This window comes from Anolis sagrei, chromosome 5 (assembly GCF_037176765.1).
Source record: "Anolis sagrei isolate rAnoSag1 chromosome 5, rAnoSag1.mat, whole genome shotgun sequence".
In the NCBI taxonomy this organism is placed as follows: Eukaryota; Metazoa; Chordata; class Lepidosauria; order Squamata; family Dactyloidae; genus Anolis; species Anolis sagrei.
Window position 1 is genome coordinate 118670906 of NC_090025.1, and position 27493 is coordinate 118698398.

The window sequence follows — 27493 nt, forward strand, 5'->3', positions numbered from 1 at the left end:
CGGGGAGTGTCCTCCTTGACTTCTGAGTCAACTGCACTGCCTGGGAGCGTCTGAGGCGCCCTGGGCCTGCATTGAGTTGTTTCTGAAGGAAGGGAAGCCTTCAGAAACAACTGAGAGAGAGAGCAGTGGGCTGACTTCTGTTTGGACAGCCCTCCTCCTGACAGACGCGGAAACCAAGAGCAGGTAAGGCGGGCTGCAGGGGAGCGCGCACTCTGCTTTGCAATCAGTCTCTCTCCCTCCCCCCCCTCCTTCCCCCGTTGGTTCCTCCCTCAGCGGCGCGGCTGCGTGCGGGATGGCCCAATTGGGCACCATGGCGGGGGGGGGGGGGGGCTGTATTCACACACTGCTTCGGCTCCTTCGTTGACACTCAGTCTCAGCAGTAGGAAGGAGGCGAGAAGGCGCATCCCTTTCCTTGCCTGGACTGCAAGGGACGGCTGCTCTCCCTTGGCTGACCTCCTGTTTCCTTCTCTCTGAGACAGACTTGCTGAGGCAGGCGTCCCAAGTCGCTGGGTAAGCCCTTCTCTCACTCCACCTCCTTCCCTGCACCTTTTTGATATGGAAAGAGCTCATCAGACCGGCTTGAAGGGTTTGGGGCGAGTTCAATACAACCCAGGATGGAGGGGGGGGGGGGGGAATAATAGATATCTCTTCTGTGCTTTTCCCTTTCCTCCCTGTTGCCTTCTACATGTTGGTCACCTTCAGTGTACCTGCTGCAGAGTGGAGGAACAGCTCTCAGCTCCAAGGAGTTTGCAGCCTCAAGTCTGATGGGAGGGAAAGACAAGAGAAAAAGAAAGGATTGCTGAAGATCAAAAGGAAAAGGAGAGGTATAATATCCCCCAGTGGCACAGCAGGTTAAACTGCTGAGCTGCTGAACTTGCTGACCGAAAAGTTGGTGGTTCGAATCCAGGGAACGGGTGAGCTTCCGCTGTTAGCCCCAGCTTCTGCCCACCTAACAGTTCGAAAACATGCAAATGTGAGTAGATCATTAGGTACTGCTCCGGCAGGAAGGTAACGGTGCTCCATGCAGTCATGCTGGCCATACAACCTTGGAGGTGTCTATGGACAATGCTGGATGAGCACCATCCCCCAGAGTCAAACACGACTAGACTTATTGTCAAATGAAAAAAACCTTTTACCTTTACTTTGCTATAAAATCCACATTGAACTGGATTATATGGCAGTGTGGACTAAGTTCTCTTCCATACAACTGTAAAATCCGACATTATCTGCTTTGAACTGGGTTATATGGCAGCATGGACTCAGATAACCCAGTTCAAAGCTTGATATTCTGGGTTATATGGAAGGACCCTGAGATAACCCAGTTCAAAGCTGATATTATTTATGATCTGCCTTGATATTCTGGGTTATATGTCTTGTGTAGAAGGGCCCTGAGATAACCCAGTTCAAAGCTGATATTGTGGATGATCTGCCTTGATATTCGGGGTTATACAGTATATCTGTGTGGAAGGGCACTGAGATAAACCAGAATATCTAGGCAGATCATATCTAGGATGATCTGCCTAGATATTCTGGGTTATATGTCTGTGTGGAAGAATCCTAAGATAACTCAGTTCAAAGCCGATATTGTGCATTATCTGCCTTGATATTCTGGGTTATATGGCTGTGTGGAAGGGCCGTAGTGAATGGATGTTTCTTCAGGGATCAATTGGTGAAATGAGAGATGCTGAAGTCTCACCAAAGTGTGCAGCAATGTCGGCCTTCCTTTCAGTTTGCGCTGAGAAGTGAAACTTACCCAACCCTATTTTCGACAGTATTTAAGGGATGACACCAAAAAAGCAAATTTGCATGATGAGGAAGTTGTGGTTCCCAAGCAAAGGGGATTGAATGGCTGACAGCATTTCCTGGCATTGGTGCCTTGTGTTGTTGCCCAACACAATTAAAATGCCAATGAAAACTAGATCAGTTATATTTCAGATAAAATGTGGTATCAACATGTAACATGATTTTTGTTCCTGGGTTATCAATGTCATTTCCTAATTGATTCTATCATGAAAAAATGCGAAAAGTTTATTAAATTGCACAAACTTTGTTTTTGCGGCACATCCTGCAGCACAGTTTAGCTATAGTTTTTCAATGATTATCTCAGAGAGCCTCAACCAATTCAACATAGGGATGCTGTGAGTTTCCCAGGCTGTATGGCCATGTTCCAGAAGCATTTTCACTTGATATTTTGCCCACATCTATGGCAGGCATCCTCAGAGGTTCTGAGGATTGTTGGAAATTGGATTTTATCTATCTGTGGAATGTCCAGGATGGGAGAAAGAACTCGTCTTCTTGAGGCAAGTGTGAATGTTGCAATTGACAACCTTGGTGAGCGATGAATAGCAGCTTCAAAGCCTGGCTGAGAAAAACCTTTGTTGGGAGGTGTTATCTGGGCTTAATTGTTTCCTGCCTGGGATTCCCCTGTTTTCTGAGTGTTGTTCTCTTTATTTACTATCCTGGTTTTAGTGTTTTTTAATACTGGTAGCAAGATTTTGTTCATTTTCATGGTTTCCTCCTTTCTGTTGAAATTATCTACACGCTTGTGAATTTCAGTGGCTTCTCTGTATAGCCTGACGTGGTCCATGGTGACATGGAGTGGTCCAACATTTCTGTGTTCCCAAATAATATGCTTTGTCCAGGTTGGTTTATCAGGTGCTCTGCTATGGCTGACTTCTCTAGTTGATGTAATTTGCAGTGCCTTTCATGTTCCTTGATTCGTGTCTGGGCAATGCTGCGTTTGGTGGTCTCTATGTAGACTGGTCCACAGCTGCATGGTATACGGTAGACTCCTGAAGAGGTGAGAGGATCCCTCTTGTCCTTAGCTGAACGTAGCATTTGTTGGATTTTCTTAGTGGGCCTGTAAATGGTTTGTAGCTTGTGTTTCTTCATCAGTTTCCCTATGCGGTAAGTAGTTCCATTGATGTATGGTAAGAACACTTTTCCTCTGGGAAAAGTTTGTGGCATCCATAAAATTGAAATTTCTGGAGTATAACAACAACTTTCAAAGTCCTGCACAATTAAACAGGAAATAATACTGCAGAGGTGAGATGATCCCTCTTGTCCTTTGCTCAAAGTAGCATTTGGTGGATTTTCTTAGTAGGTCTGTAGATAGTTTGTATGTTGTGCTCCTTCATCAGTTTCCCTAGGCGGTCAGTGGTTCCATTGATGTATGGTAAGAAAACTTTTCCTCTGGGAAAAGTTTGTGGCAGCCACAAAATTGAAGTTTCTGGATTATAACAACAACTTTCAAAGTTCTGCACAATTAAACAGGAAATAATACTTTCAAACTAGAATTAGATTTCTTTTCAAATTTCGTTACACAGAACTTGGAAAATTATTTTTTTCATAAGCAACTATAATAGTATTAACCTCCTCTCCCCAAGAAGTTACTGGTTTAGTCCCAGTTTTCCAGAGTATCTCCTTACTTTCTGGTTTATCAAACACAACTCAAATAAATACTCCCAGATAATTTTAAAAAGAAAAGTTGAATGCCACAGGCTGACAACTTGCTATGCAAAATGCACGATTTTCTCACACAGGTCATCATTACTTCAACACTCAGAAGAGAACATGAAGGGCAGCACAAATTAGCATTTGAACAGGATAAAGGTTTTGCCATTTACTCTGAGCTCTGATTAATTTGACATTTGAGGATTTTTCCACCTCACAGTTTCATGTACTTTTGCTTTTCCTGCACTTCTGTTACTCTGTTGGAACTGGCACCTGACTATTGGTGTCTGGTTAGATTCCACTAAAATCCCAAAGAGATTAAGTTGATAGATGATACTATGTAGCACGATTTTTGTTCCTGGGTTATCAATGTCATTTCCTAATTGGTTCTAGCATAAAAACATGGGAAAAGTTTATCAAATTGCACAAACTTTGTTTTTGTGGGACATCCTGCAGCGCATTTTGCTATAGTTTTTCAATGAATATCTCATTAGGACACAAATAATTCTACAGTTTGTGGCAGCCACAAAAATGAAGTTTCTGGAGTATAACAACTGTTTTAAAAGTAAGTACTGCATAATTAAACAGAAAATAATCAGGAACAGAAAAGTTTTCAAATTTTGTTACATAGTGTAATTAATAGGTTCCCTGATCAATGTAGTTTCTGCCACTTTAAACATATTCATTCTACTCAGCTTGATATTTCTGCAGTAACAACAGGAAAACAAGCCCATAAAAGCTGCTTTTAATAAATCATAGAGATACCATTTAATGCATTGTGCCAGGTGAAAATAGATAATTGGAAGGGAGAGTTGTTTTGTTGCTAATTTTTATTATATAGAAAACATTATGTAAATAAAATAATTGAAATGCTATCTAGATAGTGCACTTCAGTTTTCTCTTTGCTTGAAGACAGAGTCCTGGACTTACTTGATGGTGTATTTCAAACACTGAATCAGACTAATTTTATAGTGTAGACCAGGCATGGACAAAACTTTGACCCTTCAGGTGTTCTGGACTTCAACTCCCACAATTCCTAACAGCTAGTACGTTCTTAGGAATTGCGAGAGTTGAAGTCCAAAACACTTGAAGGGCCAAAGTTTGCCCATGCCTGGTCTTGAACTTGTTCCAGTAACAAATTCTAGAGCTCATGGTGCCGAATTTGTTTACAGCTCAACACATCTGAACATGAATCATTTTTGTCTGGGATGTTCTCTTTTCTTTTGGGATCAAGTAGTAGAGGGTCACTCTGCCATTCAACACTTCAGAGCTAGGGATAAAATTTCTGTCTGGGGCTGGCTGCAAGTTTGAAATCCCAATGATTATATAAGATTTCCTGTATTAATGATGAGGGAGGCAGAAGAAACATAGGGATTAGCATGTGCTGTGGTTTTCTTCTGACTTGGGTGGTCATAATTATTTGTTACCCCTCCAGCTTGTTCCAAAATAACAAACACTGTAAACATTGTAACCAGTACAAGTGCATTGTTCTGAATGGGGATATATACATACATACATACATACATACATACATACACACATACACATACACACACACACACACATCATTTATATTCCACCCTTCTCACCCCAAAAGGGACTTAGGGCTGAGCACAGTATATATACGGCAAACATTCAATGCCGGGACAAGAATTCATTATATGCGTACATAAACATTAAACATATTTTTTCTCAATATTAAAATATACTGTTTAAAACCATCTGTATATATTTGTGTCAGGAATGACTTGAGAAACTGCAAGTTGCTTCTAGTGTGAAAGAACTGACTGACTGCAAGGACGTTGCCCAGGGACACCCGGATGTTTTATCATCCTGTGGGATGTCCCTTTCATGTCCCTGCATGAGTAGCTGGAGCTGACAGACTGGAGCTCACTGCGCTCCATGGATTCGAACCGTCGATCTTTTGGTCAGCTGTCCTACTGACACAAGGATGTGATGTTTCCTCATAGGAGAAATTCAAAGTATCCTCTTTTCCATTGAAAAAGTAAATATTACAAACTAGGTCATGTTTGTACATATAGCAACTTTCTGTTTCTAGTTGCTTACACTGACTAAGCATACATGTTTCAATATTATGGGTAAAAATAATGTCTTCAATATATTGTTTTCTCCATAAACACATCCTGTCACTGCAATACATTCCAATCTGTGCTTTGAGAAAAGCAAGGAAAGCTCTTTAATGCATAGTACAACATATTCTGTTTTCGAGTCTCATGTTTCTAAGCAGCATGGATTTTTTTTAAAAAAGTAAGGATTTGAATGGCTAAGAAAACAGGGGGGGATGACTATTTATTTAGGGTAAGTAAAACATGGAGTAATAAATGTTTTGTTTAGCTGAAAACCACCCTCTCATTAGGTTTAGGTGAGTCAAAATTATCAGATTTAAAATTAAAAAAGAGAAAAAAGCAAATTTTAGGACGTTCTTAATTTGCTATTGGGTATTACAAATGTGTTAATTTGAGATTCACAAGGCTTTCAGACACCAGATTTTAGTCTTGCACAATGAATCAGCCGTTTCTTAGTAGCCACAGGCCAGTATTATAGGCAATATTATTTATTTGCTACTTTTCTTTTTATATGCTGCCTTTCATAAAAAAGCCCAACATAATGGATAACACCTGCATTTAATTACAATTATTAAAAACCCTTATTACAAAGGTTAAGATCATCTGGGAAGGCCCTGCTCTCGGTCCTGCCTCCATCACAAGTATGGTTAGCGGGGACGAGAGACAGGGCCTTTTCAGTGATGGCCCCTCTGCACTGAAACTCCCTCCCCAATGAGATTAGATCAGCACCTCCCTCCTGACCTTTAGAAAGAGAACAAAGATGTGGCTATGGGATCAAGCCTTTGGTTAATAAATAATGCAGTATAAAGAATAATTAAGGAACATGCACAGTGATAATTCTGAATGGCTGTGGTATACAGTTTCTGGATCATGGGAATTTAATGTTTATACTAGCATGATTTTATGTTTTGAATGTTTCAATTTTATGTCTTATGCTTAATGGTTTTAATTCATTTTAAGTTCATAGTTATATGTAGTAATTGGCTACTATGATTTCTTTGTGCACTGTATGTGGAATTGAATTTTTGCCATTAGTATGTTGCAAACTGCCTTGAGTCCCCCCAGGGTTGAGAAAGGCTGTATATAAATACAGTAAATAAATAATAAATAATTAAAATACTCAAAAAATGCATCAATAGCTGCAGATAAAATGGTTGTATCAATTTCAGTCACATTAAGTGCCGGAGTCAAACAAAGCACTTGGTCCCCAGGTATAAACTAATGCTCACCCTGTTCAGAGCCCTGCTTGAAAAGCCATGTTTTCAAGTTTTGACAAAAACATTGGAGTGTAAGGGCTACCCTAATTCCTCTGGGGAGGGTATTCCAAAGCCAAGGGCCAGTACCGAGAAGGTCCCCCCCTTGTCCCCACCAACCATGCTTGAGATGGTAAAAATCCCAACATAATGGATAACACCTGCATTTAATCACCATTATTAAAATATGATATATCACTATTTAATAAAACTATAACAGTCTGTAGTGAGTTTGATTGTAGGCATAATTGGCTACTTACAAACCTCTTTAAATAAATAAATCTTAGCCTCATGTCAAAATTTCCGTAAAGTTGCCACCAGGTACATACCCAGCGTTAGGGCACCACCACCAAGAATGCTGTATCTCACATCAGTATCCAATGTGCTTTCTTTAATAAGGGGACTTAGCACTTCTTGGAGATAGATAGATAGATAGATAGATAGATAGATAGATAGATAGATATGCTCTTCAGTTCCATCCAAAACACACATTATCTTTGTTAGGCAAACCAAAATATGCTTTGCAGTGATAACATTATTAGGCCAGCCAAATGTTGTAAAATCCATTATGCTAGCTTTCAATGCTCACAGGCTTTTTCAGGCCAATATCTTACAAACTTCATGGAGAAGAAGAGCCTGCTACTTATTTGAGATGTTTGCTTCAGATGGTATTTAAAGGTCCTGCTATACTACAGTGTTACAATGCTATATTCCACTTTTACTCTGCTGGCAACATTGAATTGAACCAAAGCCCAGAATTTCTCAAAGCCAGATATTTCTGTGAGGCTCAAGAGATATCTGGCTGAGAATTCAAAATGTTACTCCTTAAACTGCAACTCTCAGGACTCTGTATCATAGCAGTTTAAGTGGAATAATGGCATGTAGGAGGCACTTTGAAATCTTAAGAAACACTGATTTCTCATTCTGTGATAGTTCCGTTCACACACTCTAACCTCAACCACAAAATAGAGAAGGCATCAATATGTGTTGCACGAGCAATAGGTCTACAAAAAAAATGACACTGAACTAGCCCTTTGGTCTCCCTGGAGATTAGTGTTTTGCTTTTAAGGCAAAGCAACCGACAGATCTAAGAGACGTAAGACGATGCATTTTGTCCTAGCTTGGTGCCATGGTGCACATTTATAACTTAATTAAAGTGTAGATCCTTTGAGAAAATTAAATTAATGCAACGGTTCATTAGGATCGTAATACCTTTGGGAGCAACTGTCAGCAGTCACAGCCTTATGAACTCTGAGGGATTGCAGACTGCCTTTTTTCATTTTGGACGGTAATGTTTTCTTCAATCTCTGAGCTTAACAGCAGTCACAAATCCCACCATCTGTACAGCAGTGAAGCCCGAACATAATAGCTCGGAAGTGTTAACCCTTTCCCCCTTAAATAACATGCAGTGCACAAGCAAGCTCTTAAAACTCAACCAAAATAGGATACATGAGATCAATTTTGTGCAATAGCTCACAGGATTTATTACTCTTTTTACATTAACATGTTAAAAGCACCTGGAAATATATTGTTATCTAATGTTGATATCCAGAATTTTTTAAAAAATAACTCAATGTAGCCTGCTTTCAGAACACATATTTTCTCTAAAACACATCTGGATCTCACAGGTTTGCTAATTTGCAAATGGGTTATGAACATTCTTGTTTTTGCAACTGAAAGAAAACTGATGTTTGTTATATGGGTAGAAATGAAAGCTTCAGTAGAAATGACTAAAGGCTCAGTTGGGTAAGTGGGATTTGAAATAGAAGTCAGACAGTCCAACATGACCCATGTATTCTGAAAAATAAAGGTGTTTGATATTCTTAGCTCCTGTGTGTGTTGGAGTGTTCCTTTGAGAGAAGGCTAACTCTATAGCAACACAGCCAATTCACAAAGTGATCATTACAGTGGTACAAGAAAGAATGCCCCCCCACACCCCAATTTCCTAGAACTTTGCTAGGACTTTTCTGTTGTAGCTCAACATGTATCAGACAATGAGTTTCAAAGTAGGTTTCAAAGTGAGGAGTCTGTGAGTAAGAGAATTGCAGGCAGATGAGGGTGATATTTCTTATTCCTGTGCCCAGTCCCAAACAATTGGAGAAAGTGAAAATTCCCCTGAAAAAAAGACCTTGGATACATGGTGAGTTTTCCCAGGAAACTAGATTAGGCCCGAGAATGCAAGGAGTGAAAAATAGACAAACTAGATCTTCTCAAAGAGTGTGAGATAAGAACTTGAAGTCCAGGTGTCTTAGACATGATCTCATGGGTGCCTGGACGATCTTAAATTATGGTAAATGGTTTGGCTTCAAGCCACTCAGAGGAGGTAACATTGCCATAGGAGATGGCTCTCCTGTCTCTGCTCTCAAGTTCATGATTCAAATATTCTCACGTTTCGTGTTCTGTTTCATGCCTTTGTTTCCTTGGAGGGTTTACCTTTGGAATAGTTCCCGCTTTCATGTTTATGATTTTAAGTCTGAAGTACTGCTGTGGATTTTGGTTCTCTTGACTTGATGCTCTTTGTCATTTTTGGTTACTGCTATTTTGTATTTTCTATTCTACTGACCCTTTTGGAATTGCCCCCTTTCCCCTTTAATCTGCTTTCTTTAATAAACATTTTAGATAGAATTACTGAATTCTGGTGTGGTGCTGGGCAAAAAGGCATTTCAGTGCTAGAGTGCAACATTTTACCCTTGGGCAAAAGTTGCTAAGGATTGAGGAGGAAGGTTGCAGGAAAAATATTAACTAGATAATCATATTTCAAACACCCACAACTTTTCCCCATTGCAACTTTTCTTTGTATCTTTCACCAATCCTTCACAGAAATCCTAGCTAGAGGCTGCAGCTTTCAAATGACAGCTGTCAGCTTTCCATTGATTTCCCTCTCCTCACTCTCAGCACCCAGCTGTTTTGACAACTGTAAGGTTTGATGGTTTCTGCACAACTTTAGGGGAGAAGAGAGAAGTTGTGGGAAAATAGCACCCAGCACATCTCAGCTGGAGCAAAACTGTGTTCAGTTCCTATAATCTCGAAAAAAAATATTTTCCAGACTTCCCCAAAGCGAGGAAATAAAAATAATTTTCCTGATACCTATTGGGATGAGGAAAAATCCTGATTTTCCTGATACCTATTGGGATGAGGAAAAATCAAAAACTATAGTGTCTGTTCTAGTGAAATTACCATCTCTATTCTATCAAAACATCTAGCAAAGTGAAGCCATAATAAAGTATGAAAGTGATTGGTGTATTGGATATAAATGGTGGACACAGTGTGACCTTCTGATATGGTTGTTGTGAAGAATGCTGAGAATTCAGCAACACCAACATCACGAGAATTACATCACAAGAGTTACTACATTTGATTGATGTGATGATGTAATTCAAGTCCTTAATTTACTAGCTAGATCCACTGAACCTTAGATAAGTGTTGACTGACAAAGTTCCCATTAATTCAATAGATCTGTTTTCATTGGAACCAGCAACTGAATTTAGGCCCAGGCTTCTGTCATCTACTGACAGTCCTGAATTCATATTGAACCACTATAATAGAACGATTGTTGTACTGTAACAATTGAATGTAATTTATAGTAGGCTGAAGATCATCTGAATTTATGAATTGGGCTTTTCCCACTAAGCGTGAATCGTTTCTATTAATGATTGATACATGTAATGAATCAAAAGTATTTTGAAACACTGGAATGGCAACCAGTAGGTGTGTAATGGAAATGTTGGTTTGCTAATATTTTTCTGTTTTCTTAAGCTTGGTTTTTTTCCAGATCAGTTTTAAAGATAGCATCACATAAGTTTCAGTCAGTTTCATCTTTCATTAAATTGGTATTTGAGCGAACGTATTATTCCTGAATAAAGAAATGTTGTTAGAAAGGTGTCACATCTTAAAAGTGAATTCTTCCTATGTGAGTGAGGAGAGAATATGTATTTTAATATTTTAATAAGTATATTTAAAATAATTAAAAACAAAAGTTCTTTTTAGAAAATGGCATTTATAACCATGTGGAGATCATAACCTTTTGGAAAAGTATGACCTTTTCGAGAAGAACCAAAAACCCGTTTGAGTGGAATCATGTGGTATACAACCAGATATAGTTATGGCAGACAATGGCTTTCAGTTTTTAGACTGAATAACCTGTTGTCTCTGAACTGATAGGAAACAGCGAATATGCCAGTGCACAAAATTGCAGTGCTTCAGAAGTGTTTTTCAGTTCCCAAAAATATATCTACGCTCCCATAAAACAACTTGTTTTATATTGTGCATTCAAGAGACAAAATGAAGTAGACTTTGGTAAAAAAAAAACCCCAACATATTTGGTTGTTTACTCACAACTTTTATGTGTTCAGCATACACTGGTACACAACTTATTAATCCAGTTACAGATATGTTTGTGATAGTTTCTGTGCCATCCGGTCAGAACATTTCTCTTACAGCAAACAGTAGGCAAGTGTTTGCAAGTCTGCGATCTGAGAAGTCCCAAAGTCTAATGGAGTCTGTGCTGTGTGCTCTTCTCAGAGCAGATCATGTGGTCTGCAGCCCCTCCCATAACTTATCAGAAAAACATAGAGCAAGGAAAGAAAGCTGTATATCAGAACATACAGACAATAAGTAAGGAACAGGATTATAGATAAACAAGTTACTAGAGGAGGCTTGAAAAAGGTTGTCATTTCCAACAGTTCTTACCTAATTTAATTGAAGAAAACTTTGAAGTCAGTTATCAGTTAATTTAACAATTTAGTTGATTAAGCACTTGAGCCTTTTAAAAAAAAGATCTACTAGTGGAAATAAAAAATACTTTAAGTGAATATTTGCATAGTTGTAAAACATTTACAATAAGCCTTCCATTTTCGCAGAGATTAGGGCACAGGACCCACATGAAAGTGGGAGAATAATAAATATGTTATGCTTTTACTCTAGGCCCTCCAGTACAACTCTGTGGGTACTATCCAACAGAAGTTGACCACAGAATTGCACTGAAGGATCTAAAGATTCCTAGAGAGAATATATGAATCAAATCTGTAAAATGATAGACACCAAATGTGGAGGGCTAACTGTGCTTATTTTCTCTTCATTATATTTTCATTGTCTTTGTTTTCTTGCTATTCATGGAGTCCCAGTTCAGTCTTCATATCTTTGGTCTACTTAGAATGTGATATGCTCTTTTGCTACAGGCTTAAATAATTCTAATGTGAGACATGGAAGTACTAAAATACTGATGCTTTTATTTGTATAGTACTCACAGAAAGTTAGAAATGCATTTTTAATTCAGACATTTATAAAATGAGGATTGGTGCCAGTTTGGATTTCTAAAGTTGCTAATATGATTCTTCAAGAAAAGAATTGTGTTAACTGATTGTGTTAACTGTGATTATATGTTCTGTTTCAGACTTCAAAGTATCCATAACTAAACTGGTTGACTTACAATTCCTTGATGACTCAAATATGGAACCCATATCTTTCAAAGTTAAAAATCCTGAAGCAGCCAGTGATGGCTCCGTTGACTTCAGTCTTCAGCTCGTAGGCTCTCTGCCAGTACATTCACTAACAACCATGCCAGTGCTTCCTTGGATTGTGGCAGAAATTCGGCGGATCAGTGCACATTCTTTGAAAGAAGAGGAAAGCATCAGCCAAATCCGGCTTTATGTCTCACCAACCAGGCTGCGATGTGAAGCAGACACGGGGAAAAGCCAGCAGTGGGATCCTCTGATTTGTTCCAGCATCTTTGAGTGTAGACCTCAACATGTCCACAAACTGATTCACAATAGTCATGATCCAAGTTACTTTGCTTGTTTAATAAAGGATGGAACAATAAACCAGCGAAGTATTTGTTACGTTTTCAAAGCTGATGATCAGACAAAAGTAAGTGGAATATTTTTGTTAGCATATAAACCAAGAAAGACCAATACTGGTTTAAAAGATATGTTGCCAGTTGTGAAAGCACCTAAGTAAATTATGTTATGGATAAGGGGTGAGAAATATGAGGAAAACGTAAGAGTTGCAGTTCACAAACTTCTGGATTACCCATTGCCTGCCTGTTATAAAGAAAAGTTGATTCTGTAGTGTTTGGACACCGTGTTTGCCTCTATCTGGGTAAATACTGAATAGAAATCCCAATCTGAACCTATACTTTAATTCAGTGGTTTCTTGATATCAATATAGAACACCAACTAATTTTTCAACAGCTTTAAGAATATATAAATATTTTCAAACCAAAGCAAATGTGCACTCTGATTCTCAAAATCCAGTTTGTGCCAATATCCAGAAACAACAAATTCCATGAAGGTGGTGCGAACAGGACATTTATAAAGTTATTCTTTCATTTTATTTCACTTTAGTCACTTTAGCTGCCTTCAAAGATAGTTTGGAAGCTTCAACTGGTCCAGCGATCGGCAGCCAGACTACTAACTGGAGCGCCGTACAGGAGCAGACAACTCCAATGTTATGGCAGCTCCACTGGCTGCCAATCTGCTTCTGGGCTAAATACAAAGTGCTGGTTATTACCCATAAAGCCCTAAATGGTTCAGGCCCAAACTATCTAGAAAACTGCATCTCCTTGTACAAATCTGTACGAGCTCTTCGATCAGCCAAGGAGGCTCTACTCTTGGTCTTCATGTACGGCTGGTGGGAATGAGAGAAAGGGCTTTCTCAATGGTCGCCCCTGTCTTTGGAGTGCCCTTTCCAAGGGCATTAAAAGGACCCCCTCCTTACTTGCTTTTCAAAAGCAACTTAAAATATTTCTATGCTCTCAAGCATATGATGAGAAGGAGGAATAGAGCTTATAACGTTGTTAAACAGAACGGAATAGGAAATAGATTTGATATACTATCTTACCTGGCTTTTAATGGTTTAAATGTTGATTATTTAATTGTTATTATTTAAATTACTTGTTTTAACTTGTGTAATGTATTTTATCGTTTGTTGTTTAGATTTTTTTACTTCTGTTTTATACAGACATTGAATGTTTGCCTTTATTATGTGTGAAGCAGCCCTGAGACCCCTCGGGGAGATAGGGCAGGCTACAAATAAATAATAATAATAATAATAATAATAATTATTATTATTATTATTATTATCCATGAGTATGCCAATACATTTTGGGACCTATTTACATTTTTTGGCTGTTACCTTTCCATTGTAAAGATTTTAAAGAATTCTGTGGAATTTCTCTATCAGAAAAAGTTTTAGCATCCTTATAAACAACAGTTTCTGTTATGTTGATAAACTCTGCATGCTCTTACAAATTAAGTGCTGAATGAAATGAATGAAGAGTGCTGTTCTCCCTTCCTGTTTTCCTTTGGGTTTCTAATATATGACCATATATGAGTAGAATGCTTTGCTAGACAGACCTTTGGTTGAATCCAGCATAGCTGGTTCTTGTTATCTGCTTCTTTTTAAACTATGGGTCTTGGCTGCAAATGGAGTCCCTTTAGTTGAATGTTGAAGTTAAGAAAAATTCAGAAACAGGAAAAGGCTTTTGAACATCACCCATTCACACAAATCTGTTAGCAGCAGCGTGCAGTGTTTGCAGTGGACTCTGCAAAAATGCTTCATTGGCTTTCCACAAAAAGAAAAATCAGGCTGTTTAGCAAGCCTTGTAAATGCTGATTTATCATCGTGAAATCTTCTGAACGGGGCACAGATAGCAAAACAAACACTACAGGGGTGTTAACCCATGCTTATGCTATCCAAAGCTAAACTATTTTATTTTTGGCAGGAGTTACACTTAAAAAAGTACCTGTCCCGACATACATACAAATTCAGCTTAAGAACAAACCTACAGAACCTATTTGTTTGTAACTTGGGGACTGCCTGTAATTGGCTCATATAAAAAATTCTCATGCGGAAAGGATTCACAAGTGGGAAAACTTTAAGATGCTCTGATATAAAGGACAAGGGCATCACTGCGAATGTATGTAAAAAATAATTGCGCTATTCACTCATGGGAACTAGAGTTTATTTTCACTGTTATATGGACCTAAAACCACATGATACTTTTGAAACTGACAAGCATTTTTTGCAAGAGACATAGTCCAACCCAACCAGAATGCAGTATTTCATGTGATAACTGCTGTACATGGTTCCCATAAAAATAATCCCCTCTAGAGCTTCAGCAATAGAAGAGATTGGTGACATTCCACAGATAACCAGAAACCAAACTGATGGCCTTTTTTGTACATTGTGGCTCAGATTTAGGGTCAACTTGAAATAATCATATTATTTTATAGTACTGTCTTGACTTATGCTTCTTTGGGGACTCTTGCCAAAACAAACTGCTATATTTTGGTGGCATGTTTAGACGAGCATGTGAAATACTGAACAACTAGTTCTGTATGTCTGAGGTTGCTTTTGGCTTCTTTCTTTAAATAGTTGCCCTTCATGCCTTTTAGCCACTAAGAGAATATCAAATACAGTTTTGATGGGGGAGGTGGTCTGCTGTTCAAAGAAAAAGAAAGACAAAACCCTCAGAGGGCAAGTGCAGTGATGAGGCACACTGAAGACAACTTATTTTTTAACTCGAGCCATTATGTTGAACACAAAGTGTTGAGCAACTATCCACAGTTGACAAATTCAGAATAAAAGGTTATTTTGTTAAAAAATATATACATTATGAAATAATCCATAAAGAAGTATTTCTGACACTATGATTTAATTGGTTCATGTACAATATTTAATTCACATGTAATAGTTAAAGGGTGATGGCTTGGTTGTTGAGGTTATGATCTGACCTTTTTAACATGCTCTTCATGTTTTAGACTAACCAATAAAAGATAACGGTTTCCCCCTGACATTTATTCCAGTCGTGTCTGACTCTGGGGGTTGGTGCTCATCTCCATTTTTAGGCCGAAGAGCCAGCATCGTCCGTAGACACCTCCATGGTCATGTGGCCGCCATAACTACATGGAGTGCCATTTCCTTCCCACTGGAGCAGTGTCTATTGATCTACTCACATTTGCATGTTTTCAAACTGCTAGGTTGGCAGAAGCTGGACCTAACAGCTGGAGCTCATGCTGCTCCCTGGATTCGAACCTGGAACCCTTTGGTCAGCAAGTTCAGCAGCTCAACGCTTTAACCCACTGCGCCACTGGGGGCTCCAGACTAACCAATAACCATAGTTAAATCTGTACTATTCTAATTTGGGAGCCCCCGGTGGCGCAGTGGGTTAAAGCACTGAGCTGCTGAGCTTGTTGATCGAAAGGTCACAGGTTCAATTCTGGGGAGCGGCGTAAGCTTCCACTGTCAGCCCTAGCTTCTGCCAACCTAGCAGTTCGAAAACATGCAAATGTGAGTAGATCAATAGGTACCGCTCCGGCGGGAAGGTAACGGCGCTCCATGCAGTCATGCCGGCCACATGACCTTGGAGGTGTCTACGGACAACGCTGGCTCTTCGGCTTAGAAATGGAGATGAGCACCACACCCCAGAGTCAGACATGACTGGACTTAATGTCAGGGGACTACCTTTATCTTTACCTTATTCTAATTTGTCACAGTACAATTTGCACAAATATTAGTTTGTCACACACCAAAATGAGAAATATACTTCAAGCCATAGTTTCCATTTCTGATTTGGTGACATTCTATAACTTTAAAAATAGTTTACCCACTTAGGACACAGTGGTATCCTCTTTGGTATGCCTCAGCTGGATGTGAGGGAGATAATATGAGTGTGTGTACAAAAAAGAAAGAGAGATGATTGTCCTAATACCCAAACCATAGTTTGTCGTCTGTAAAGGCAGCCTATAAAGTCTTCTACCTGGATTTGAGGATGAAGGTTCACTGCAAAATATTCTCTCATTTGAGTCTTTTGTCTTTTTTTTTTTTAACAGAGGCCAGACAAACCATTTCAGCATGAGGTTTTGCCTCAGGAATAAACATTTTTAATCCTTTGATCTTTAGATCACTATTGAAATGGTCTTCTTTGAAATTTAGTTTCAAAAACATAAAAAGGAAGTATCTTTAGAAACATGATGGCTAGTGCAGCCAGATGAAACAGTAGATATGCTGGAAGACCTGTTTGGTGATCAGCAGCCCCTTCTTGAAGCTGTATTTGCATTTATACAAGATTTTTTCTATTGGGTACACAGCCTGACCTATACGTAAATAGTCATTCTACCTCAATCCTCAGTGGTGTAATGAGTTGAATCCTTGTGCCAGCAGGACTGAAGACCAACAGGTCGCTGGTTCGAATCCAGGGAGAGCGCGGATGAGCTCCCTCTGTCAGCTCCAGCTTCCCATGTGGGGACATTAGAGAAGTCTCCCACAAGGATTGTAGAACATCGAAAAACATCTGTGCATCCCCTGGGCAACGTTCTTGCAGACAGCCAATTCTCTCACACCAGAAGCGACTTGCCGTTTCTCAAGTCACTCCTGACACAAAAAAACCTCTCATGTTCAAAAATCCAAAAAGTCAACCTTGATTTTTCCATTTTATATAGGGGACACTATTTTACTGTGCTACTGTATATAATGAGACTTGAACATCCACAGATTTTCGTATTCACAGGGGGTCCTGTAATCAAATCTAGCATTATATAATGAGAGATTTTGGAAGTGGAACAAAGTTTAAACATTAAGTTCATGTATGTTTATATACACCTTATACACATAGCCTGAAATTAATTTCATACAGAATATTTTTAATAATTTTGTGCATGAAACAAAGTTTGTGTACATGGAAGCAATAACAAGAAAGCACGGGACAACTTTAAATTTTAGAGCATTTCAAATTTCAGCATTTTAGAGAAAGAATACTCAACTTATATTCTCAGTATCCAAATAATAAGTCTAACCTTCTTCCATTTTGGGTTGTCATTTTCTGGATGGTTGTTATCATCGCAAGACTCTATGCTTTTTCCCTTTGGTGCTAGAATTCAATAATCAGTATATCCACAACATTTAATGCCCAGAATTTCAAGAAAAGGGCTGACTTTGAAAAACAAACAAACAAGCCTTTGTCATCCCCTCTCAAATTGAAAATATAAAGATGATAATTGTGTCTGCAATGAGGATGGCAAGGATGCAAAAGCGTTACCTGAGTGATAGTCACAGAGTTAGGCCTGAGTTCTGCCTTAGCCAGCCAGATGTTGTTGGAAACAGCAACCTCCTACAAGCCTCCTATACTAGTTGTTATGTACAGTATATAATTTAAATTGCTTGCTGCATTGTATATGTGTGTGTTGGTATGCGGCTTTACCTTAACTATGTTGTGGGAGGGGCTACAGACCATGTGATCCAGAACTGGGACTATTCAGACCTGAGACTCCATTTTAGAGGACAGGTGCTATTAGACGCTCAGATGCCATCAAACTTCATTAGACCCTCAGACTGTACAGACTCCATTAGACTCTGAGAGATGCCCTGTGTTACCTACTCAGAGAAAACAACTTCAAATCTACTTGTAACTGGATTGATCAGCAATGTACCTTCCATGTATATGAAAATTGTAAGTAAACCAACTATGTTATTTTAACAAAGACTACTTTGGGTTGTTGTAGGCTTTTTCAGGCTACATAGCTATGTTCTAGAGGCATTTTCTCCTGACGTTTCGCCTGCATCTACGACAAGCATCCTTGCCATAAATGCAGGTGAAACAACAGGAGAGAATGCTTCTAGATCATGGCCATATAGCCCGAAAAAACCTACAACTACCCAGTGATTTCAGGTATGAATGCCTTCGACAATACAAAGACTACTTTATTTTTGTCTCTTGAGAACATGATTTAAACCAAGATGTTTTAAGGGAAAGTAGATGTTTTTTGTGCAACTCAAATAACACTTCTGAATCTATGCTGTATTTTTGTGCATTGGCATATTTCTGTTCCTAACAGATCAGAGACAATAGATTCAGTCTAATAACTGAAGCCACATTGCCTTGCATGAATGCTAGTGGATATTTACCACTAAAGAGAAGAATGACTCAAACAAGTTTTAGCTCTCTGGAAGTTATGCCTTTCAAAAAGGCTATGTGTCCAAAAGGTTAGGAATGCCTTTTACCAAAAGGTTATGGCTCTAAAAAGTCATGCTTTTTACCAGAAGATGTCAAGTCTTCATTTAGACTCAAAAGACATTCTTAGGAAGAATGTATTTTGAGAAAAATCCACCCTTTAAAGGCTTTTTTGTTTTATTCAATATGGATTAATTGATTAAATTTATATCTCCTATTTCTGCCTAAAAATAACAGATAGAGTGTCTATAAGTAACACAATTCAAATAATGGTTGGACTGGACGTCCCTTGTGGTCCTCATGATTCTTTGAAAAGCAAATACAAGTAAAACATAAAAAGGTATTAAAATAAAAATTTAAACACCAATATAGCAATAACAAGAATCAAAAGTATCCAACCAGTCAGAAGCCCTTTCAACAACAGCCCTACATATATTCTTTGAATGGAAAAGCAGATAGAAGCATGAGAAACAGGATATAGCTGGCTTCTCTTGTGTCTATTAAGCATGCCGCTAATGATAGCACACATAGGGATACATATTCTTATAGACACAGTGTGGAAAGACAGTTAGAAGTGGCTGACATTTTGATCAGTATCATGCAGCCAGTAAGTCTCGGAAGTAGTTATGTGAACATTATTCATCTATAAAAGGAATAGCAAAAATACAGTGAACTCCCAAGCATTTGTTGCTAAGTCTACTTTCGTTACAGAGCGTTATTACATAATTTATATTTGATACTCATAAACAAGATTGAAGACAGCTAAGATGGTTAATTGGAGCTTTAAATATTATTTATAGTATTTGTTTTGCAAATGTTAACGTAAGCTGCAAAACTGTGAGTTATGCTTTGTGAAATATACCCCTCTGGAATCACTTAAGATTTGTACAAGCATAGTAGTGTCCATCAAAATGATTGATATCACTCTTCCAATAAATACTGCAGAAGCCTTTTTTTTCTGTCTAACAACCTCATCAGATGGACTGATTTGCCTGTTGTATGTAGTTTGCTCTCCACTTTCAACATGGAACCCATTGACGCATAGGGACTTCTGGCCGAGTTCCTTGCTGAAAGAGGAGAGCAAGCGGCGTATACCGCCATGGCAGCAACAGGGGAGGCTTCCTATGTCAAAAAACCCAAAAGCTGAAGTTTTCACTATCTGTGTCTCTTTACAATAAAATAATATGAAACATGCCATTGAATTGCTAACAAAAAAGATACAAAAAGTCCTGGGAACATAATTTTACTGATATTGGACAATGGTAGCATTAACTATCATGGAATTGTGGTTGAAGTTTATTTAATACTAGCTACACCCGACCAAGCTTTGCTGTGGCTCAATGTGGTATGAAATGAATGAGAAAGCAAAGAAAAGTACCGTATATTCCGGAATACAAGGCAACTGTGGCTATAAGATGACTCCCTAACTTTCCAACACAAAATATAGAGTTGGGGATATACTCGCTGTTTAAGATGACTCTACATTCAGCGCCTCCGTAGTTTCCTGACTCTTGAGCACACGACGTATAAGTACCCATGAAAGAAGCAATTATTTTCTAAATACAAACTGCACACTTGCAAAGATTATCCCCCGCTTTATTGATAGTCATAGGTTGTTATTTCTTTTACTGCTGATGTAAAAGGAAAGCTGCATAGTGATTGGTTGCTCATGCTCAGTTTTCATTTCTTATACTGTTGTGCTAAATTAAAAGCTAAGCTGTGAGTGGTTGCCTTGGGCATCACAGATTCCACTTTGTCTATTCCTGGACTGCTAGTTTTACTCTAAATACAGGGTTAGTCAAAATGCATAGGCCAATAAGCCATTCAATTGAATGGCTTATTGGCCTATGCATTTTGACTAACCCTGTACATGTGTGTATTCAAATGCAATGTTGTGTCCAAATTTCAGTGCTCTGTTTTCATTTCTTATACTGCTGAGGTAAAATGAAAGCTAGGATGTGACTGGTTGCTTTGGGCATCACAGTGCTTTGGGTATCACAGATTCCACTCTGTCTATTCCTGCACTGCTAGTTTTACTCTAAATGCACACGTGTATTTGAATGCAAAGTTATGTTTCAATTTCATTTTACTATAAAACACGTGCGTATTGGAATACAACATTGTGTCGAAATGTCAAGTCAATCAACCTACTACTTTTTGAGTTTTGCAAGCACAAACATACACAGGATGAGATTTTAAATACACTTACTGTTTGTATTTAGAATTCTATAGCAATTATTATATTTGCCATACTTTTAAAGCTTGAGATGATCCACAACAAAGTGTAATGCATTGCCTCATCTATAAAATAATGAATTTCCAAAGATTATTCGTATTATTTTAACAATTACTCAGTGATCTCTTCCTCAGTACTTCAACTGATTATTCATTATTTATTTTCCCCCCTCTTTCATAGATTCCATGTTCTTTGGAAGCTTCTTCACACCAAGTAATGCCTTTTAGGCTTCCACCACATGAATAAATAAGAGTCCACTTTTTAAATAATAAGAATTATATTTCACTATCGGGGACAGGATCTGGATTTTAGAGATGCTTAGGTGGAGCAAAGCCAAAACAAGGTCAGGAACCACTATTCTAAAGGGTTTAGTATTGAGGAACAATTGTGTGCTTTACCATGTGTTTGCTTCTGCAACCCTTTAAAAGGAAAAAAAATATGTGCAGAGCTGTCTTTTCCTGCGTCAGCAGCTGACTACTGTGGAGGGAGGGAAAGCCCTTGTTTTGCTCTTTTTAGATAGGAATTTGGCTTTCTCTTATCCATGACCATGCCAACTGCAACAGGACTTGCTTGGCTTTATTTAAAGGAAGCAATTATCATGTTTCCATTAAATAAATAGGGATGCCATTGTCGCACTAATTATGTTTGCATTACAATGCCTCTGAGCCTATTGAAAATGGTATGCACTGTGTGTGAACTTTAAACCTTTGACCACTAGCATTTCCTGTTGGCCAAAAACAGCCAAGTATTTGAAAGATTTAATCGTAAATAAGTGGCTTCTATTGTTGGGGACTGAGGTGCCAAAGGGAAGTAGAAACGAGCATTTCTCAATGTTTCTATTCAATTGGATTATTCCTGTTCTATCATGCCTGAAGTGTGAGAGGCGAGATTGGGAAATACCACCATAGTACAAACATAGCCATTTACCACAGTACCTTTAAGTAAAAAAAATCTGCATCCACACACTTTATCACATACTTATTTACTTAGGCGATCCCTCGTTGTCCGAGGAGGATTGTCTTCCAAGATCGGTGTACTGGCGGTGGGTCCATCGGTGACTGTGGAACCCTATTCTTGACCTGCATGTTCTCCTGCAGTGAGGGCATTGGTTTCCAGGTGGAAGGCGGTCCCAGTCGGGGTTGGCTCAATGCGCCTTCCTCTTGGCGCATTTCTCTCTTTTGCCCTCCATTCATGCCTCTTCAAATTCTACAGCACTGCTGGTCACAGCTGACCTCCAGCTGGAGTGCTCAAGGGCCATGGCTTCCCAGTTCTCAGTGTCTATACCAGAGTTCTTAAGGTTGCTTTTGAGCCCATCATTAAATCTCTCTAAAGAAGAGATTTTATCACATATGCATATACACATTTTGGGGGGGGGGGGGATTAATGTTTTCAGCACACTGGAGTAAATTTTGTTTATCCAATGCCTTTAGGACAGTGGTTCCCAACCTTTTTTGACCAGGGACCACTTGACCATGGACGACTTTGACCAGGGACCACTCTCCAACATGTTGGCCAACAGGAAATGCTAGTGGTCAAAGGGTGCATTTATACTTTCAAATTAAGACAGTTTGACACCACTTTAACTACCATGGCTCAGTGGTATGGAATCAAGGAAGTTGTAGTTTTATGCGGTTTTTAGCCTTCTCTGTCAAGGGGTTTTTGTGCCTCTAAACTACAACCCCAAGATTTCATAGCATTAAAACATGGCAGATAAAGTGGTATCAAACTGCATTAATTCTACAGTGTAAATACAGCTATGTAGGTTAAATGGATTTTACAACTACGTAACTGAATAGGAGATTTATGTAACTGTATTTGTTAGGAATCCATCCTGCATCCTTCAGCAATACAACCAATTGTTGTTTTGGGGTTTTTTTTTTAGTTTTCTTTCCTTTTCCAGTGAGAAGTAACTATGGGGAAAAGTGTAAATATTGATAATTACCTTAGCTATTGTAATTAAAAAACATAAATTCACAACTTCTTTTTTGCAAGCATTACCTGTACTACTTTGCTTTCTCCCGTGAATCAAATGACAGTGTGTCACTTATAAAGCTTCCCATGGTGTTCTCATAGATGTTTTGTCAACAGTAAAAATCAACACAAAGAAGCCTGATACCAAAAAAATTATAGTGTCATTAGGAGCTCTTTTGTGTTACAAAATTTTATTGGTGGTTTTAAATTATTTATTTGTTGTGATATTTATCATCTCAACATATATTTGAGGATTAGAACAAGTGAAACATTTAAAATATTTGAAATGTTTGAGAACGTTATTCCAGTTAAATATATCCCTGGGCACCTAATGCAAGAGTAAATGTTACTAAGTCCTCTCCAACAATTTCAAAATGACAGGTTTTTTGTTAATATTTGTATTACACTTGTGATCACAGATGACCACTGGCTTGTAGAACAATGATTTTTTTGAAAATCGAATAGCGTCTCTGTCTAGTCTGAAAGTCCAATGAAGTCTCTCTAAGCATGCTGTTCCTACTGAAGTCCAAAGCACACACCTTCTAAAATGGAGTCTAAGTCCTGAACAAGCCCAGTTCTGATTACATGGTCTGCAGACCCTCCCACAAAGTAGAGTTAAAGTAGAATTGCAAACCATTGCACACATATACAATGCAGTAAGCAATTATATACATACCAAAGAACTAGTGGAGTCTTGAGAAGGTTACTGTTTCCAACACAAAAGGCCAGATGGATCATGTCAGGGTTTTGCCCATGACAGGGTTTTGAAAAAAATCTTCCCCAACATTATCCTATGAACTGAACTCATTCAGCAATGATTCAGTGCATCTAATCCAATTGGGACCAAGTAATGGGGCACCAGCCAGTATATATAGTAAATGTTGCTCTTGTTGCTAAGAAAATTAGGAAGGTTTTTTTTAAATGTACTTTTGTGTTTGATCTATTACACATTTTTGTTCTTTTGTTTAGAACAGTGCTTTAATAAAAGTAACATTTTGTCTTCCTATTTTTAACCCTTTTTATGCTTTAAAAATAATTTTATATTGTTTAAAAGCTATGGTTTCAATCTGATTATTTTGTTACAGTGAAGTAAGAAGCCGCGCCTTGAAAACTGCAAGGCCATTAAATGCTAATCAAGGTGGCCAGTCGAAACATTCACACCTAGCTCCAACAGACAAGAGTTCTTTCTCCCGCCCACAGATATATAGCCCAATTATCCTAGTTTCCAAAAGATCTCACAACCTCTGAGGATGCCTGCCATAGATGCGGGCAAAGCGTCAGGAGAGAATGCTTCTGGAACATGACCATACAGCCCAGAAAATTCACAACAACCCAGTGATTCCGGCCATGAAAGCCTTCAATAATATTTTTTAATTGTGTTTATAAATTTTGTTGCTAGGTTTTAGTTTATGTATTTTGGTAGCCACTTTGGGTCCTATTCCAAGAAAAAGGTGGTATATACATGAAATACTTTTTTAAAAAAAAAAAATGAATGAAATGCAGAAATCAAAAGTAATATGATATTTCTCTGGTTGCCTCAAGCACTTGTAGCTATCATAACAAACTGCCTTGAGTCCCAGCAGTGAAAAGGGCACGAGGTATAAATAAAGTAATATAATACAATGCAAGGCCCCAGCAATGGAATCAAATAATAAACTACTCTCCGCTCCCCCATGGATTGTAGTCATTAGGGGTCTTCGACTTGAGCATTCAGTGCTATTTTGAACGTTAAAAACATCTTCACAAACATTAGAAAAGCTTTACAAAAGACTTGTTGGGTTTTCTGGAACGATTAGGAATATCACTGTTTACTTGTGGTCTCTAAGGACCAAATGTGACCTTTTAAGGGAGACTGAGGAGTCCCAGTCACAAATTTCCACTGCTACAAAATGCACATAATGGAAAACTCTTGCAGGAGAGAACAGGATCCAGGAGGAACTCTTTCCCCAATTTACTGACTCTTCCTTACACATTTTTATTTTTTCAGCGGCTAGGCTGTAAAGTCAAAGGAAGCCTAGATGCCAGGAGAAATGGCTCTGCGGAGGAAGCAAACATGCAGAAGAATTATCTAAAAAAGGGAGGGATTAAGCTATCTTCCTTTCTGTACACTGAATCTGATGTAAACACCACCACAATCTTCTCATTGCCTTTTATCATTTTGCACCACACTAGAGAATGAATCCACTTTAAATCTGGTTGCTGCCTTCTGCAGAATTCTGGGGTTTGTAGTTTAGGGAGGAGCCTTTAACAGCCTCATTTAACAACAAACCCCAGAATTCTGCAGGAGGCAGAAACTCAATTTAAAGTGGATTCATTCTCTAGTGTGATGAAATAGTAAATGTGGAGCTATGTTAAGAATGTGTATTCCTATTTTGCAGGTTCTTATACTAACCACACTGTGGAGCTGTGGCTTATGAGTGAGTTCAACAGTCTATTTAATATGTAGGAGAGAAGATTACACTATCCCTCACCATTAGTGTCCTGACGAAATAAAATTTGAGGTTTCCTTGTGTTAGCAGAGAAAAGTAGAAAATTAATTTGTCATAAATATCTAAAATGCTGTTATATTACCAAGATATCTCCAGTAAAACATGAGATAAGGTCCATCACTGATGTAGTTGATGGCAAAAAGAGGGCATGGCAAAATTGGAGAGTGACAACAGACAGTATGAAATCATATGGTAACTGAAGCCTGTCCTTATATGGTAAGATCTGAGTAAGTTTCTTGCCAAATTATCCATACTGGTGTATTGTGTGGGATGTGAAACAAAGTGAATTGTTTCAGTAGTTGCCTTCTCAATATGCGTTTTGGGTTTAAGGTTTCATAAGGACCTCTAAATGCACTCAAATAAGTCATTCGAGGGTTATGGAAAACTGATCTCTCTTCAAATGTGAAACCTGGTTCGTAAAGATCTATGACCTTTGATAGTAGAAATTCTATCAGTTAAAAGCCACAATGGGGTCAAGAGTTTCTCATGGCCTAGTTCCCTGAAAACTTTTCGGATATAGACCAGTTCCCTTGGATTTTTTTTTTTCTGCTATAGAATCTTGAGAAGCAAAGCAAATTAATACCAGATGATTATAATATATATAATAATAAAATAAAACTTTATTTATATACCGCTCCATCTCCCCGAGGGGACTCAGAGCAGTTTCCAAGTAACATCATCAATATATACAAAGTAAACAACATAAACATAAGATTAACAAAACAATCTAAGCATAAAAATTGTCTCCAAAACCCATATATATTAAAAGTAATACTGTCTGTTCAAGGCAATTTACAAGACTGCGCCGAGATTAGTGCAAGCTCAAAAATTCTAGGGGGCCCAGGAATTAAGTGCAGTGCTATAGCAGGCGACAACAATAATAGGTATGGGTCTATGGCTGTTCATTTCCGGGGCCTATTAGAGGAAGTGTCTTGGGTAATTGGTAGGAAAAAGAAGGCTATATTCAACAATGTCTAGGGCTGAGCTAGAACTAGTCGTTCTCAAAGTCTTATTGAAACCACCAGGTCTTCAATCTCTTACGAAAGGAGGGGAGGAATGGGTCCTGTCTTATTTCCCTTGGAAGGGCGTTCCACAGGGGAGGGCACCACCGAGAAGGCCCTCTCTCTCATCCCCGCCAACTGTACTTGTGACGGTGATGGGAGCAAAAGGAGGGCCTCCACGGAAGATCTTAGAGTTCGTGCCGGTTCATAGAAGGAGATGGGATTGCGGAGATAGACGGTGCCCAAACCGTTTAGGGCTTTATAGGTCATAACCTGCACCTTGAATTTGGTTTGGCAACTTATCGGCAGCCAATGAAGCTGTTTTTATAGGGGGGTTGTATGCTCCCTATAGTTTGCTCCAATAAGGAGCCTGGCTGCTGCCCGTTATACCAGTTGAAAGTTCTGGGCCATCTTCAAGGGCAGCCCCACGTAGAGCGCATTGCAATGGATTCTGTTAGATGCAAACTTGCTATGGAAATCACAATTTCAATAAAAGGTAAATATGTGTTCATTACCATTATTAGTGACCAAGAACAAGATAATACTATTGCTATGTCGCAATACAAAATGGCACTCCATGCAGTCATGCTGGCCAAATGACCTTGGAGGTGTCTACGGATAATGCCGGCTCTTCGGCTTAGAAATGGAGATGAGCACCAATCCCCAGAGTTGGACACAGCTGGACTTAATCTAGGGGGAAACCTTTACCTTTAACCTTAATGTTGCAATGGTGTACATTGTAAACAATCTATCTATACACATAATAAAAGTGAAAATAGGTATGTGTGTGTGTGTATGGTTGGGGTATCCAGTTACACAGACAAGCTCCTGCCTCCACAAACAGTTATAGCTCCCACAACTCAGGAGATGTCAAAGGCCCTCCCTCCAGGTTATAGTGAGTACCATGAACATATATAAGAGCCCTGCCAATGTCCCCCGCAAACACCATGCTGCCCACCACCTAAGTGAAGGCTTTGATACGGGGACAATTTCTTCCTAGATTTTATGTGTTTCCTCCACCACAGACATCCCAGTCTTTCTGACTCTCTCCATTGG

At 38.7% G+C, this 27493-nt stretch overlaps 1 protein-coding gene across 7 annotated transcripts in view; it reads left to right on the forward strand.

The window, feature by feature from the left end:
• Positions 1-328: 328 nt before the first annotated feature.
• Positions 329-27493, forward strand: part of TBC1D1 (TBC1 domain family member 1) — a 121216-nt gene continuing 94051 nt past the window's right edge. For 6 of the 7 annotated variants that reach the window (XM_067469019.1, XM_067469023.1, XM_067469020.1 and 3 more), the window contains exons 1-2: positions 329-510; positions 12186-12658. In XM_067469019.1, coding sequence (XP_067325120.1) covers positions 12242-12658 — 417 coding nt within the window. In that variant the 5' untranslated portion in view covers positions 329-510; positions 12186-12241. The remainder of the gene's footprint in view (positions 511-12185; positions 12659-27493) is intronic. The other variant, XM_067469024.1, reaches the window with a different exon arrangement.